This window comes from Ixodes scapularis, unplaced genomic scaffold, assembly GCF_016920785.2.
Source record: "Ixodes scapularis isolate PalLabHiFi unplaced genomic scaffold, ASM1692078v2 PGA_scaffold5__190_contigs__length_132052651, whole genome shotgun sequence".
Lineage (NCBI taxonomy): Eukaryota > Metazoa > Arthropoda > Arachnida > Ixodida > Ixodidae > Ixodes > Ixodes scapularis.
In genome coordinates this window covers 53,175,449-53,192,667 of record NW_024609880.1, presented here as the reverse complement: position 1 = coordinate 53,192,667, position 17,219 = coordinate 53,175,449, and the positions used below count along the sequence as shown (strand labels likewise).

Sequence of the window (17,219 nt, the reverse complement as noted above, 5' to 3'; positions counted from 1 at the left end):
GACAGGCTAAGGGAACATGCTTACAACGTCTCTTGGACGGTTTCCGGTCACCTCGGCACACATTGCCGTGACTGCAGATGCCAGCCTCAATTCCAACAGTGCGAGGTCTTAAAACGCCACCGGGACCAGCTGACACGTGAAATTTTGGAGGATCTGGAAATAGACAGATTGGGTGTCATGTGTGTCAGCAGGCCTTCTGTTGCATTATCTAGGAAGGAGATTGATTTTCTGGCCACTTGATTAGCTTGGTTTATCTTTTTTGACGTGATGCTTCGTTTTTGTGCTTTTGCTTTTGGGTGTTTTTCAGGCTGATTTTCTTCGTTTTGTTCTCAATTGTGCATATATATTGCACCGTTGAGTCCAATAAAAATATAGTTGCGAGTCAGCGCTCTGTCTGCGTCCTTCTTTACCCTGTCCGTTGTCTTTTGCGCTGTTTTAACCTTTTAAGTAAAAAATAGAATATGCCAATGATTTGTTCCGTGCTGGAGCAAGCCCGGGTACTGGAGCGAGCTTCCAAAGCATTCATTTGACACTATGAAACTGCTTCGAATCAGTTGGGAACAATTTTTACAGTCCAGAGAGTGAACCCCTGCCTCCACTGATGTCCCCTTTTCGTTGTTGCCAGCAGTGACTTCCATTTTGAAAAACACTGTGAGGACCGAAACTGTAAACTCAATAACTTCGGGAGAAAACAATATTTTGACCTAATAGTCGGGATATTACTTTAGCGACGTTTGTTAGTGAGTTTAGCAAAATTTCAAGCAAATCGAAGACAATAAAACAAACCTGCGGAGTACCCCCTTAAAGACCCTGGGCTAGCAATGGTACTCCACTGGTTGAATTTCTCATCTGCAGCATAAACCAGTGTCACCATACCTCAACGGCAGACAGGTGTCGCACTGCAGTCTAAACACGAACGTCTAATTCGTTTGTGTTTCTCCTTGCAAAAAATGGCGGGTGGACTCGCATAACAGATGCAGCATGCTACTAGATGGCGTGCACTTTTGCAAAGGGTCCGTCGTCCCCCGCAGGGCGCTGTCCCGGGGCCTGTCCGAGGCGGTGGCCTGCCCCCTGCGCAGCTCGTGGGAGGCCCAGAGCAGTCGGCGCAAGGCCCTCGAGTCCGGGGTGGAGCGGCGGCTGCGGCAGCTGCGGGAGCACCGAGCGGCGCAGGAGCGGGCCAAGCGGTGTGCCCATGCCTGCGCCCGGCACAACGAGCAGGCCCAGGACCTGGCACTGGACCCCAAGGGGTCCAGTAGGGGGCGCCTGCTTACCGACAGGGATCTCGCCAAGGTGATTCCCGGAGGAAGTTTGGATAATTGAAACGCTGTTGGATCATTAGCGCCTTCTCTCGGGATGTCGGCATGTGGACATACTGTAGACGACTTTCTGTCGCGAATTTCATGACTTGAAAAATATTGTGAAAATGAATCTCGCTGGTATATCGGCTCATGGTAACGAACGAGCAGAGCAGCACATCGCTGTAAGTTGCGCTATTTTGTGCCCACGAAGTATTCCCAGAATTTGCATTTTTCAGAACGTTGAGCCCGTGAAAACGGTAATCCAGGGTATTGGTTTGTTGACATATTGTCCTGTTCACATATCGGTATGTTGTCCTGTCGTCATGTTGGTCCATCGGTAGAGGTGTGCGAGTATTCAAAACTTCAAATAATTCACGAATAGTGTTTGCTATTCAATTCGATTTGCCGCACACTTCGGTCGTTTTAAGCAACCGAGTTTTTCGAACATCCATAAATGGGGAATAATCCACTGAGCAATCCACTTATAACGATAATGAGAAAACCTGAAAATTCAATCGTTCTAACCAATTATCGTTGTAACTGGACTAGAAACTGACCGTTTATAGTTTAGAAACTCTAGAAACTGATCATTGTAAGAAGTACTTCCTTATGTCTGGTATTGTTATAAGTGATTTGCAATTCCATAGTCCCAAATTTATTGTGGCAGGCTTCGCCGCTTTGCACCAACACTCATGTGTCACGCTTTACTTCAAACCGGTGCATCCTCATCAAGCTTTGAACCGGCGTGCTGGAGAAACGGCAAATGTTTTTTTTTGGGGCTCAGTAATTTTGATCACTATTGGAGGTCATTTTTCCTTGAATATGATTATAGTTTGACCCCCAATTTTAAGGGGCCCTGCAATCATACTTAAGCGTCTATCCTTTTTGTGTTTTCCACGTCTCTTGGGGTTCAGGCAAGCCAGCGGGCGCGGAGAAAGTAGAGCCGTATATGGGGAGAGTTTGGTCAGTCTATGATCTCGCCGCCGTAACGCTCTCCTCCCGAGTGAGCCAATCAGCACGCGGCGCAGAGCGAGAGGAATGAGCGCATGTGCGTGAACTCCCGGCTGCTCCCAGCTGAGTGGGGAGGGCCGCCATTTTCGTTCATTCTCCGGGCAGAATGCATGGGATCGGTATCTAAATCTCGATTATTTCCTTTTATATCGCTGGCTCTGGCAAGAAAATGATTTACTGTTATTCCTCGGTGGGTTGAAAAGCTAATAAATTAAGTGTTCTCGACGTATTAGCCACAAACCTTCATTCAGGCGAAAAAGAAGTCGGCCCACAGCAGACGACGCGTAGCCTCAGCAGTGCTGTTCTCCGACTAGGCTCCGACAGCGTTGCGAAAAAATGGCGGTCGTCTCTTCTCTGCTCCCCTCTTTCTCTCTCGCTCCTTCGGCGCTCTCCTACCTTTCATTTACTTTTCTCCCCTCCGGCGCCTTCGTCGCCACACCCACTGGCCAAACTCTCCCAATATATGGCTCTGGGAGAGAGTAACTAAATATCAGTAAGTCGTATTTTAACCGGACGACGCGGAAACCTCCTTCACCTACGAGGGCGACCCGCATTGCCGAAAGCGAGCGATATGTGATGTCTTAGGTTCTGGCCTTACTACTAATTAGAGCAGCTAAAAGCTTTTTTTTTTTTTTAGTCGAGATACAAAATATAAGTGTCGCGAACCGTTTCAATTATGTATGAAAGTAGTTTTTGTTCAGTATTTTAGTTCGGAAAAGAAACAAATGCATTTTATAAAGTACGGAAACAAGAAATGACCTGTCGACATACCCGCCACCAAGCGGCAGAAAAAATGGCGCATACTAGAAGGGGCTAGTGGGATGAGGCGCCGACGAACGGCGAGCGTAGAAAGGTCCCGGGTGTATGCGGCGGTGCTGCGGTCGTATACCGGCTCGAGAATCCGACCGGTTCCGAGCGTTCCGAAGGCCTTCTGCGCGGGCCCTGCTGGCGATTTGGCCATTTGGCGGTAAGGCAGCCCGAAGTAGCTCCCGTTCTGAACTGATCTTTACCCCGTGTTTGCTGTTGTTTGTGGCCAATGAAGTGTTATGCCGAAATAGTCCTTAATCGCGCAGCAAATGCAATGCGAGCCGCCCCGGCCGCCCGCTTAGCTCCTATCCAACTCATGCTTTAGTGGCGCCCTCTCGAGCCGTCGACACGAAGTGAGACAGCCGTGAGCGCTCAATGAGCTCACTACCCCTCCTCTAGTTCACGGCCACTCAAGCCAGGACCTACGACGTCATGAAGCACATCATTTTTTGCTTATTTTTGTAAATCTAATTTGCCTATAACTTTTAAAATAAAGCGAAATTTGAGAAAAGAAAAGTTTCATTAAGTTATTACGTTCAGTGCGCTCAGCTTTGGGGCAAATTAAAAACCAGTCAAAACGTTGTTGCAGGGCCCCTTTAAGGATAGCACCAAAAGGAATACCTAACCAAATAGCTTCTATGTTTAAATAAATAAGGTAGTCTTAATGAAAAAATAGTCAGAGTGCAGGCGAGCTGGTGTAAGTTAAACATGATTGTAAACCTGAGACTGGGGCAGAAAAGGGAACACAACAGAAGGTAGAAAAAGAGGAGGCAACGTCTCAATTGAGACGTTGCCTCCTCTTTTTCTACCTTCTGTTGTGTTCTCTTTTCTGCCCCAGTCTCAGGTTTACAATCATGTTCAAGGTAGTCTTGCTTTACTAGCCACGTTTGTGTTCGATAAATGCTTCAAAATTAACTGAGATAAATGCTTCAAAATTAACTGAGACGTTTGTATTTTTCAAAGTTTTGACAGCAGCAGGGTAGTCCGTTGAGCGTGTTTCTTGCTGGGCACCGATGGACTGCAGAGAAACAACACTTGCAGAGAAGCAACAGCTGCGGGAGCAAGCTCCGCGGATGTTGCTTCTCCAATGTGGAATGTTGCTCTGTAAGAAGCGCACTCAACAGAGTAACTTGCTGCAATCGACACTTGGAAGAGTATGAATGTCGCAATTGGGTGCTTGGGAGAAAAGCACACTTTCAAAGTGGGATGGTGCAAGCCTGGTGTATGTACAAAGAAATAAAAAGTTTATGGATGTTAATATCTACATTGCACAAAAATTTTCAAAATTAAACTGTGGTTGTTATGCAAGAGTATGTGTTGGGCAGAGGTGCCCTGACAACCTGTGCTCATCATTCACACTTTTTTTTTCTTCCAAATTTGAGATTGAAGAAAGAATGTTTGCACATAGCAAGGTTTGTAAATCCACTCAATTGGGTATAGCTGGGCATTTCTATATGTTTCATTTTATGTCAAATTCGTTGTTTACTTGCCATCCGATGGCATCAAAAGTTTTTGAGGTCACAGTGCATAAATATACTTGGATTAAAGTTAGCTTATAAATGGACAACTGGAAGCTTGGGAACAACTTTCACGAGTTCGACTGGGTTTTTGTTTAGGCGTGGTGCAACAGTAGGGAAAGGCTTGGAGAAACTATTCAATAGTTGATTAGAAAATATTTGGCCAAAACCACTACCGTAAAATCCCGAGAGATGGCCCATCCAAAATCGTGAGAAAATTAGGAGTGGGCTAACTTTCGGTGTGCAGTCAAGAAAAGTTGAAAAAAGGCTGTTTATAAATCGTCTGTCTCTGTCAAACTTGTTATCGCGTCGAGGGGCAAGGAAACGAAGATAGTGGCACTTCCCAGTCAGAAATGTTTGCTTATATCCCGCCATTACTAACTACCGTATTTACACGAATGTAGGTCGACCCTTTTTTCAACTTTTGAAAATCTGAAGTGGGGGGGTCGACTTATAATCGAACCAAAACATTTCACCGCCGGCAAAAACGAAACAATCGCGATATCATGGACACCTCGGCTTGTTACAAGTTCAGCCGGCTGTACCCCTAGCATTACACTGTTTTGTGCACTCATTTTACAAATTGATTATTTTTTATTTGCTCAAACGAGTATTATTGGTAGCAATTCGCAACTTAACCCGAATGCACGGCGGTGAACAGGGCACGGAGTGCTCGACTCCTGGGGGGTTACGGCACTTCTCGTAAGAGCCACTCCGGAGGCCGCTGGAACAGCCTCACGCCTCGCTTGGCTCGCTCACCCCGCGGCGCCGCAACCTCTCTGCGCAGTTTTTCACACAATTCATGGTCGCACATCGTTTGATCGAGTGCGAGATCATGCTGGTGCGCTAACTGCGCTAACTATGTACATTTGTATTGAAACGCGTGATCCGGACAGTTTAGGTCTCCGGAGCTCGTTTATGGCCATTCACTCAGAAGCAACCAACTGCGCTGTTGGATGCAAGTTCGACCCGTTGGAGTGGGTGATGCTCCAGTGGAGTCTGCGGTGGCGCGGAATCTTAAAGTGTGACGGCAAACGAAGAAGCTTCCGCAGGCCAAAGTCTGGATATGTGCGGATACCTTCCGGAGTTGGAGGTCAGGCTTGCAACGTACGCCGCAAACGTGCGCAATCGGTCGCTACCCGTGACGTCCGACGCGATCGCCAAGGAGCGCGGAAGATGCGGTTGATCCTGTCATTTGCAAAGTGCGAGATTTCATTGGACGACGCCGACGAGGTGCTTCGAGAACGTAGCAGTGGTGACAACGGGACTGACATCACCAGTGCGGACGAGTCGTAGTCTAGACGCGGATGGAGAGAGAACGAAAGTGAGCAGCTTCAGTTGTCCCGCCTCCAGCGTGAACTTCCTAGTTCCGATAACGCCTGGCCATCTCATGCACCTCGCACGTGCATGCGCAGCCAAAGCACGCCAGAAGGCATCGATCGCGTGTTTGAGGCTCGGCTTCCGAAACAGATAGTTTGCCGTTCTCACGTGTTTGCAATAAAATGCTCATCTAAAAAAAAAAAAAAAAAAAAAAAAATTTTTTTTTTTTGATGTGCGATGTGGTGGGGTTGACTTACAATCAAGTCGACCTACAATCGTGTAAACACGGTAGCTGCATTTACACCAAAGTCATCATTGATCCGAACACTACGATTACTAGGAGTGGGCTATCTTTCGGTTTTAAAAGAAAATAGCAAATCAAGCCAAAAATAGGGGTGGGTTACCTTCGGGGGTGGGACATCTCGGGGGATTTTATGGTAGTCTCACATGAACAGTAAATAGCAAAATAATGCCTGGGTGCTCCCGTGTGGAAGACTGTTCAACCAGAGGAAATTAAAGAGAAGTAATAAAAATGTAACTGTCATAAAATGTCGGGGATAAAGCATCCTCATATGAAACATTTTTCGCGGGCTGAATATTTCGCGATTTAAGTTAAAGTAGAAGTTTTGGAATAATCCACAGGTTGTAATTTTCGCGACGCGGTGGGATCTTAATATAAATTTTAATGTGTTTAGATTTTACCTACATTGTCCGCGGGACCTATTTTTGCAAATTATACACAAACTCGTCTCTGCTACGTCACGGCGCGGTGGTGGCGTGTCGGGTGCACTTCCGGTCTGGGGCTGTGGGCAGAAGCCATCATGGGGCACTTGCATTCCTGTGTTACTTTGGAAGAAACCGCACAAAAACCTGCCTTCTCGTCAAAATGCCGTGACTGGGGCTGTACCAAAAGAGTTGTAAAAGGTTTGAAGGTCAGTTTTCATGTGTTTTCTGCCTGCTCGGTTCGTCCGAAAACGTGAATAGGGGCCGTGAAAAAGGAAAAACAGATGCCGTCAGACCACGATTGCTTGGGCGGGAAGCACTATGGATTGAATTCACGGATACTTGTAGTCGTCAGATTTATTTGTTTTGTTCCAACATGAATGCGGGAAAACCGTCAAGTTGCACGGACCACCTGCGGGCTACGTTCAGTGCGTCACCTTGTTCAAACGACCGCCTCATCGTTCGAGCTGTCGTCTGCTCGTTCAAACGACAGCGGCCTGTAGACCAAACGTTGACTCGGTAATTGCGATAACAAGCGCAGACCTCAAAATACGTTTAAGATTGAAGGCTGCTTCGGGTAGGTAGGCTCGGTGCAAACAGTAGATATATAAGGAAATGTTGATAATTGTTACCAGTGGCCATCACCGACTTGTTATGCCTGATTCACTCGGTCCGATTCTGATTGCGATTTTCAGTATTGGCGTCGACATCTCGGCTACGGTTCAGGCCTTTGCAGCCCGAGCGACGTGAGGACTAAAAAGCCGAGCAAAACGTCACCATGGAAATCGGGCTTTAGCGTCCATTCTGCGACGTCCACGTGGAATGAATCGCCGCACGTTACATTCTTCACGCCGAGTTTTGTGGCGTAAGGAGCCTCGTTAATTTCGCTGATGCCGCTCAAGTAGTCAGACATTGCCAGGAAGACGTAGAATGAACAATTCCAACTCAAAAAAGAGCGTAGGACTCGCACAGACGCCGATAACATCCCATTCCAATGGTTTGTTTATGGGCGACGGAGAGCTTCTTGCCAACACTCCCATCGCCCATGCGCGGCACCGGTGACGTCCGCTAGGGGCGCTCCGGTTTGTTTGTAAACATGAGTTTGTGTATAGGCGATTCCCAAAAATTAAGTCATTTACAGTATCTGGCACATTTTTCTTTTATTAATAAGTAAATCAGCAAGGCAGGCCCTTCTGTCACACACTGGCATGTTAATTGTCGTGGTCACATAAGGTTTACATATAAAAAAAAAAAAAATTTAAGTAGCTATACTCCGCGACAACTTTTCTTGGCAATGCAGTGGAAGGTACAGGCCCGCGTCCCCTAGCCCATTTTGAGTTTACGCAGGCTCTCCTCCTCCCCCATTTCCGGGGAGAGGAGGAGAGCCTGCATACACTCAAAATGGGAGAGGGGACGCGGGCCTGTACTTTCCACTGCATTGCCAAGAAAAGTTGTCGCGGAGTATAGAGAGGTGTTTACCTGCACGCCTTCAGTGTTTCATTGCAGTGTGGACATGAGGCATCGTAACACAATACGGACTTCTCCCACGTATTTCCGGTGACAGCATTTTGACACCCACACTCGCGTTGTGAAATATTTAGATGTTCCTACCAAGCTTTTAAGCGGCTGAACATATGGGCCTTGCTATTTTTCAGCTGGAAAGCAAACGACGCAAGGCGGAGGCAGCCCTGACCAAGGCGGAGGCAGACTACTACGGGGCGTGCGTGGCGGCAGAGCATGCGCGGCAGGAATGGGAAACTCTGCTCTACCAGACCGGTGGATGGCTGCAGGCCCTGGAGGAAGAGCGCCTAGAGGCACTCGGAGCAGCGCTCAAGCGATACGCGCAGGAGATCGCCACCTTGGGTCCCCAGGCAACGCAGGTACCTGTGCGACCGCATTGTGTTAATGCCCAACTATGGGAATGACTTTCACAAGCTGGCACAAAAAGTCCCTGGTCGTAACACTTTATGTGGGAAGTGGCCTATATTTGCAATGTTTTTACCTTGCTCGCTAAAAACAACCCAAATATTTGTCTAAAAAATAGAGTTCTATGCATTCAATTATTTTTTACCATGAATGCGTTTCCCAGTTTTTTCTTTATTGAAACATTATGATTATTTGCAAAGTACAACTAATGAAACCTAACGGCGGAAACTACCAAAACTTCAATTAGAGCTTCTGCTGAGAATTTGGAGAGGAAATGGGATGGTACGCATCGTGGCACTCTTAAGTTAACAACCAATCGCCATTTTTTTTTTCTTTTAGAATCAAAAGCCTGTTATCCAAACTACTAGTGCGGAAAAAGTACTGATTTAGTGCCCGCCAAAACCCCTTTTGAAGTAAAATGCAGAAAGGTGCTAATGTCGTGTTTGTGCTCAGTATCGCGCAATGTACCTTTACCTATAAACCATTTTATTGTGGGGAGTGCCATTTTGAGAGCGAAAGAGAAGAGGGGAAAGAGCTACCAGCGCTTTCCCCCTTGCTGGTGTGTTTGAAAGAGTAAAAGTCCCGGATGAAAGGCTTCGCCGGTGTTCGGTATATGCATTGCCCTTCGCACTTTCTTGTTTGTTTTAAACTCCCAAAATTAGAGCCGCGGGCTCAGATGGCGACAGTCCCTCGGTCATCAAGACGCTATTGCTCGGTTATAGGGTGCATGAGTAATGAAAGAAAGCGTCGAATACTGTTTGCGGACCTATGTAGCTTGCACGGAATCTGGCAAGTGCGGCTGCAATGTCTTCAAGCTCCATCGCTTTCCACATGACCCCGATCTCCGGCGGCAGTGGGATGTGTCCGTAAACCGAAAAGGCCGTTCCCCAATGCCTTCCTCTCGACTGCGCTCTGAACATTTTGTCAGTGGAGCGTGCACCGAACGCTGTACCGCCGATGAACGTGGGGTTTGCGTGCACATGATTGCAAAAGTGTTTTTCTGCCGCCAACTTGTGCAGTGTGCCGAGCGTGTTCAAGAGCAAGCGGCGTGCGTGGATGTTGGGGAGGACATTCTCGAAGCCGTGCGCCTTCGAGGTACGGCACCCAACGTGCCTGAGCAGTTGTTGCCCGACTTCTATGTAAGTAAGAAGAGGGGTTTAGTTCAATTAAAACTTTGTGGCCCCTTGAAAAACAATGCGACGCGACCACGTAGTGTTTTCGGTTAACACTGACCGAGACTAATCCTGGTTAATGTGTTGGCCACAGAGAGCAGGGCCATGAGAGTGGAAAAACAGCCGATTTAAAATCTTCATACGTGAACTGGTTACATATGCCTTAAAGCTTCCAGTCAGCAATTGGTTAGAGGTCGTGCTTCTAATAACCGGGAAGTTTTTATAATTGGGGCCATTGATTTTATTTCAAACAACTGGAAATTATTCGGCGCATATTTCTTATTTATGTCGTTTTATATGTTATTCAGGTAAGCTGTGAATCATGTACAATTCACGAGTTTGCCAGAAGAATTGTGTGCTCGTGTTTGCGGGCATAACCTCCATCTTTGTGTTTTTGAAAAAGGTGCCTATTCTAACCACTGGTAGCTGGAACTGGTGTCCCTTTTGGGACTGTGGCAACATGCATAAGAAAACAACCTTGGCACCGGTGTATTAGAACGGACGTGATCTAGAACATTTCTTGCACATATCAGAGTTTATAACTAAAATAGTAGTTTACAGACAGAAACCATTATGCAAAGGAGAAATGTAAAAGTCAATAAGATGAAAAATGCATATTTCTAAGGGCACACATTTTCCATGCATGCATTCAAGAACTCGTAATAGATCTAAGATTGTTTCATGTAAATGTCCCACAAGGAAGGTTTAGTATCGGCTCTTCCTTTCAAAGGCGCTGCTTTTTGAAACGTCACCTCGTCCTTTCGTTTTTTTTCTTGCGACTACACTGAGAATGAATGCACGACCGAGGCGAGGGAGCATTGTGTGGTGCGCTTCGAAACATTTTGTCAACATGTGATTCGTGCAAACACATGCAGTCTGTTCAAAGCACGGGAAACGTGGTCAAACGTGAAAACAGCGCAAAAAATTGAACAAAGGACAAGTGAAAGGAGTGCACGGACAAAGCGCTGACTGTCAACTAAAGTTTAATTTTCAGGCAAACCAGAAAAATAAACACAGAGCATAGGAAAGAACCAATAAAGACACAAAAAATTTACAACCCAACGGACAAGATTTCTACCACGTCATCACCCTCACACATGCCTGCCATTCTCCCTGATAAAAAGGACCTCATCATCCCCCAAGTGCACCGACGGTGCGCTCACACATTGCCCTTCCCCTTTAGATAAAATGAAAAATGCCTCGTCAATCTCCCTGGCGGTCTTACTTTTATTGCGCGCCAAGATCGTCAAGTCATGAAAAACAGGTACGCAGCCGCACCTACTGCAATGTACCGCTAAGTTTTTCATGACTTGACGATCTTGGCGCGCAATAAAAGTAAGACCGCCAGGGAGATTGACGAGGCATTTTTCATTTTATCTAAAGGGGAAGGGCAATGTGTGAGCGCACCGTCGGTGCACTTGGGGGATGATGAGGTCCTTTTTATCAGGGAGAATGGCAGGCATGTGTGAGGGTGATGACGTGGTAGAAATCTTGTCCGTTGGGTTGTAAATTTTTTGTGTCTTTATTGGTTCTTTCCTATGCTCTGTGTTTATTTTTCTGGTTCGCCTGAAAATTAAACTTTAGTTGACAGTCAGCGCTTTGTCCGCGCACTCCTTTCACTTGTCCTTTGTTCAATATTTTGCGCTGTTTTCACGTTTGACGATGTTAAACCAACTAGCCCAACTTACCGCCTTGTTCAAAGCACGGGAGTTCAGCAACTGGTCAATTGGGCCAACACTCCTTGCTTTCTTCCACTGTGCTAGGTCCTACTATACTCTGTTCCACCTTACAATTGTTGAACTCGCCGGCACGGCTCGTGGCCACTCCAGCTAGTCCAACACTGCAAACATACTGTGCGACTACTACACAATTCGGGCATCACTGCACTCTTCCCAAAGGCCATTCAACATTCGCACGATGCTAGATTGCTTCAACGACGCCCGACGTCCACCTCGGTCCGTCGTAGGTGAAAGGGAGCATAATGCGGGCCCTCCTCTCGGTAAAGCGCAACTTGGGCAACGACTGCCCGAAAGGCGGAGCTCAACAAAGTGTCGTCTTAACCCTTTCCCACACTCAAAGGCACCAGTCACACGTCGGTTCTCGCTCGTGGTTCGTACGCGCTCTCTTCCTTCCGCACCCCTTTGCCGATTACTGTGCCATTCTCTCCCGTGCAAACCTCCGTCTCGTCGGCCGAGGTACACCCTGCACGTTGCTTGCAGGCGGAGGACCTGGCGAGCCCGATGAAGCCCCAGCGTCGGCGTGAGGCCCTGGAGCGCTTGCTGGAGCTGCTCCAGAAGGATCTGGACACGGAGCGGAGGGGCAAGCAGGGGGTCGAGTCCCTCGCTCAGGCCTTCCGGGAGGCGCCCCGCTTCGGAGACGAGGATGCGCAGCTGCGTGTCGAGGAGAAGCTCCAGCAGGTGCGCCCTATAGAGTTCTGTGTTATCGGTATATACCTATAGACCATTCCATTTAGCGCTCTCTGGGCGGCACCATTTTGTTTGACAGCAACGCCCTCTTCATACATCCGGGAAATTCAGGGGGATCGGTGGGGTAAAACGAGAGAGAGGGCATGTGCCCGACTCAGCTAGCAGACGACAAAACGGGAGGTTGCCATTCTCCATCTTTGGGCTGTATCGGCGGGCTGTACGGAACATCAAACTCTCACTCGTGGCTGCCGTTGTGAAGTGGTTTGTGTTCTTAGAATAGTTATGGCTACTCCAAAATCAGCCTAGAGCTCTCTGTTGTTTTACTTCGATAAATGATCAACTGACATATCTTTTCCGTTACTTAAATAGCAGTTGAGTCAGCCGGCAGTACTACCCTCAACTACTGCATGTATTGCGGCAGGAGAGCATGTTTTTATTTATTATTTAGACATCCACTCATGGTCGCTAAAGACCTACACCAGTACAAACTTTGTATAGTAAAAAAGGTACAGCCACCGGATTCACTTTTCGCCAAAGAGACCAGCCAGTCTGACACGGTTTTCCCAATTTTTTTTATTTGCGCGCAGATAACAGCGCAATTGGACTCTGTTAGTCTTTTTTATCTAGCATAGTAATACACTAACTGGCACACCAAAATCTGCGCATCTGCGCTTGAATATCCCAAAATGACGCGATTTTAAGGGGGGACATGGGTCTTTGGAGCCAAAAACTTCCTAAAACTGCATTCTTTTGAAAACAGTGATGGCTGTTGTTCTTCTGAATCTACCAAGCTTCTAATTTCGTGGATGAATATTCAAGCTATAAATCAATTTATAATGTCTATGCGAGCTGAATGTGCATTAAAGTTGACTCTAAAACATTGTTTTCACATAACACAATTTTTGGACTCGTTGAAAATTTGCAGGAGGGATATCTCGGCATCCACAGCAGTCAGAAATATAACCTTTCTTGAAATGTGCTGCTAAATGCGTGAAGCATACAATGTTGAGAGCAGATTTTTTAATATAAGTCTAGAAAAATTTTTATTTCATCTTTTGTTTTATTACTTGTTAGCCATGCATTGAGCACTGAACTTCAATATGTTGTAAAATCACTAATAATGGGTTTATCTTAAAAGTACTTCCAACATTGTATTCTTTGCACTTCATAGTATCTGGTCATGTGTTAAAAAGGATATTTTGTTGAGCAGTTTTTTCCCTATCATTCCTCCAAACAAAGGCAGGCAAGTTTTAATTATCTTCAGGACAATTCTACTGAATGAAGAAATTACCAGATATATGAAATCAGCACAAAAAGCTGAACAAGCTTGCGCAGTTTCATTGAGTTTGGTCATAAAATAAGAAAAAAAGCTCCAAGACCAGTGTTCCCCCTTAAACAGAGCTTAAAATCACGTCATCTTCGTTCTTTTTTTTTTGTATGTCGAGCGAGCCTGTTGCAACTGAATTTGACATGTTTCACCGACACAATTGTTATACAGTCAAGCGCCTGTATAACGAAGCGTGTGGGACCGCAATCATTTTTCTTTATACACGTCACTTTCTTATATCCGTCGCGCACTTTAATGACCTTAATAAAGCAAATAAGCAACGAACTAGCCCGTTGTACAGGCTATTTCGTAGTAGAAGCGTTCGTTGTAGCGGTGTTTGACTGTATTTGTTCGTTACAAATGTGGCTGCTGCTGTATAAACATGCTTCGTGTAGCCAAAGTTTGTTTTGCATGTACTCGTTTTTCGATGGTTAAAGAATGTTTTAGTGCGAATTGCTACCCTATTATTGTCCCATAATTATTTGGGCTGATTCTTCGGTGCATTTCCCACGAGAGGTTATACACGACTTTAAAAAAGATGACATGCTGGAATCGGTACACGCCAGTATTAACCGTTTCAAGATCATTATCAGCCTCAATATTGCCTTTCTCATGAAGTTCAAGAAATAAAAGCAAGTATGGCGATTCAGTTTTGTTGATGCTTGTCGAGTTCTGCACAAGAAAAGACTTTATGCAGAAAGGAAACATGGACGAAGCATGCGACGGGCGTTCCACACTTTTTTGCTCCCCAACACTCGCTCGATGATCTCTCTTTGTACGTAGTAGTAATTCACGTTCTTGCCTCGCGACAAGTGTCTGTTAACCGGCAAGTCTGTCGCAACGTAAGAAATGTAGAAGCTCCTCCCAAAAAACCCGTCCCCTCATTCCACTTTTGGAAGAGAGAATGCTGAAATGGAGGAAACCACCAATCGCAGCGAGCGGAGGTTTTTGTGGGAGGAGCTTACTCTTTACGTCGCAACAGACAGACTAGTTTCCAAGCGTGCATCACAATTAGTAGCACGCTAAAAAGCGTCAGTTCTACGATCCGGTGTTCCACCACGATCCACCTTCCTGTGCGCAGCTCCGCCAGAGCCTGGCGTTTCTGGAGGCGAGTCGGCACAAGGTGCAGTGCGTGCTGGCGGGCCTGGAGGGACGTCCCAGGCCCCCCCACCCCCTGGCTACGCACCTGGAGCAACGTAGAGACAGGCAGGTGAGGGTGCTCCGCCAGAACACTTCAACGCTGGCAACATACCCAGGAGGTGACGAGTGGCATATTGTAGGATGTATGACAAGGCCATGACTAAGGCGTCCGTAACATGTCTCCAACCAGTGCGCTAACTGCGCCCTCAAATGTGGTACCTCGATTTTCGCCCGACGACGCTTTGGCAGCTGAGAGTCGAAATGCTGGGACGACAGCGACGCTCGTGTTTGCTCGCCTTTTTCGCCGGCATTTCTATAACCGACCAACGGAAATACGACGTGCGACGGCGTGACGCGTCGTTCGCTACCACTCAGGAATCTCCTTCAATCCGTGGGCGCGGTACGAGACGCCAAACGCACCGGCTAAAGATGCGTTCCAGGCACCGTACCGAAACACTCAGATACGGCCACGTGCTGCAGTCCACGCGTCCCAGGTGCTGCACGCACGGGAGACGACGAGGAGAGCGGCGCGTTCCGTGTATGACGTACCCTCGATAAAAGGAATGCAATTGCACAAAAGGATTGTTGTAGAGCATTGTGTGCCACATACAACGATCTCAGTCACCGTCAACGATTATGCACTCTCTATCTGAAGTGCAGCGTACAGCACCAGCTAGGAACAACACCCAACTCTGGCGCTAATGAGAAGGTAGTCTGGAAGCGAACTGCCGCCAGTCGGTCAACCGTTCCTCGTCAGGGCTACGCTCTTCGTTTGAGTCGGTTCTCGTTGACTAGGTCGGAAGCTTTAAAGAATTTCCCCCTTTCCCGCAATGTTGTGACAAAGCTAGCGACAATGCAGAATTTATAGCATGTTGCTTCGCGGCAATGTTGCACGGAGAAACTCTGTGTGCATTTTATGCTTTGACACCCTACACTCGGGCAGAGACAGCGAGCATTTGGCAATGCGTCATTTACTTTTGCAGCGAGAAAAAACAAGCAGTCCAGTACAGTTGCAGCGATAGCTGTGACACGTCATGGCAAAGTCATTGGCTCAATTGGCTTCATTCTCACGAGCATGCATCTTATAATTCTCCCTGCAACGAACGACGTGACGCGGCGGCATCGCCGCCACCTTGTCTTTCAGGGTCTTGCAACAAGCGCTACGCTAGTACGCGGCGATGCCAAGACACCTGCGTCTGCCGCTTTGCGCCGTACTCTCGTCGAGTTTCAGGCCGTGTAACCGAGCTTTCGGTTGCACGTCAAAAGATCCCCAGGTGGTTCAAATTAATCCTCAGTCCTCCGCTGGGGTGTGCCAGATGCCCGTCGTTGGTTTGGCACGTAAAACCCCCAAATTTGACTCTCGTCGAGTTTAAAGGGACAATGAAGGCAATTTCGGACATTTTATTAGCGATTGAACTGGGTTCCAGGCACATCACGGGCCACGTTGCCCAAATTTCAGCCGAAACCGGCGCTTGTGTGCCGCACAAATCAATTAAGCAGTCGCGGTAATAATCGTACCGGGATCAACTGCTGCGACGCCCCGAGAGTTGCGGGAGAAGCCAGGAGAAGCGGAGCTCATGTGACCGATGCGGGGCCAAGATGCGCGACGTCACAAGAGACGTGTCAGCGATTGGTCGAAACGAGAGACGTGTCCTCGGTCACGTTTTGGTTCGCGATTTTTAGAAATACTGTTCAAATTTCCGCTTGAATAACCATGAAAAGTATAAATCGGACCGTAAATAATTGCTAAACCGTAAATAAAGCAGCATAATTGTTTTTTTCTTTTCTACGCTGGACGCGAAACTGCCAACGAGCAACTATGGGCACTTCGGCATGCGAGCCGCTCGTTACCGGCTGGGCGGTCTCCCTTGGGTGATGGCGGAGGCCGCCGCACACATACTCCCATTCTGTTTGTGTTGGGTCACTGAACAGAAGCTCGAACTCGCTCGCGAGAGCAGCATTGCCATCCATGTTGACAGATTCGACGAAACGACCGCGCCACCGCGCTGCTATAACCCACCGCAGTAACCGGAGTCTCGATCTCCTAATTATACTACCGATACCGACTATTCACACTTGACGTCACTCCCTACGTCACCTCCGTTTTCGGAGGCCCAGAAATGAAAATGGAAATCGTTTAGTTTCGGTTTCTTTACTTCTTTCGTAGGCACAGAAATACATGTCACAAAGGTCTACAAAAAATAGGGCAGCATGCTATGTTCCCAAGAAGCATAGAAACGCCATTTAAAAGATTTAAATAAAATCGTCTTCATTGTCCCTTTAAGCGCGTTCGCCGCTTGGGGACGCTCGGGGACCCACTAATAAAGACGTTATGCGCAGGACCTTCTTCTTAGTGGTATTGGATGGATGGATACGGCTGAACTTCTTTAATCGGGCGGCGGCTCGCGTCACCTAGTTGAAGCTTTTAATTTTAGCAATTAACTCCAACTTGATTTGGAATTGAATAAGAATGAGAGAGTTTTCTACCGCAGCGTCGCAGCAACTGTGGCCATCTCGCGGGCACTAATCGAGACTCATAGTCACATTTGGTC

The 17,219-nt window shown here is 47.3% G+C and overlaps 1 protein-coding gene across 1 annotated transcript in view; it reads left to right on the top strand.

Annotated features, from left to right (window-relative positions):
* Nucleotides 1-17,219, top strand: part of LOC8053899 (nostrin) — a 35,810-nt gene that overhangs the window by 12,472 nt on the left and 6,119 nt on the right. Inside the window, exons 5-9 of the mRNA XM_029974768.4 lie at nucleotides 1,032-1,290; nucleotides 8,332-8,556; nucleotides 9,622-9,741; nucleotides 11,994-12,191; nucleotides 14,609-14,737. Of these exons, the coding sequence (XP_029830628.1) occupies nucleotides 1,032-1,290; nucleotides 8,332-8,556; nucleotides 9,622-9,741; nucleotides 11,994-12,191; nucleotides 14,609-14,737 (931 nt within the window). The remainder of the gene's footprint in view (nucleotides 1-1,031; nucleotides 1,291-8,331; nucleotides 8,557-9,621; nucleotides 9,742-11,993; nucleotides 12,192-14,608; nucleotides 14,738-17,219) is intronic.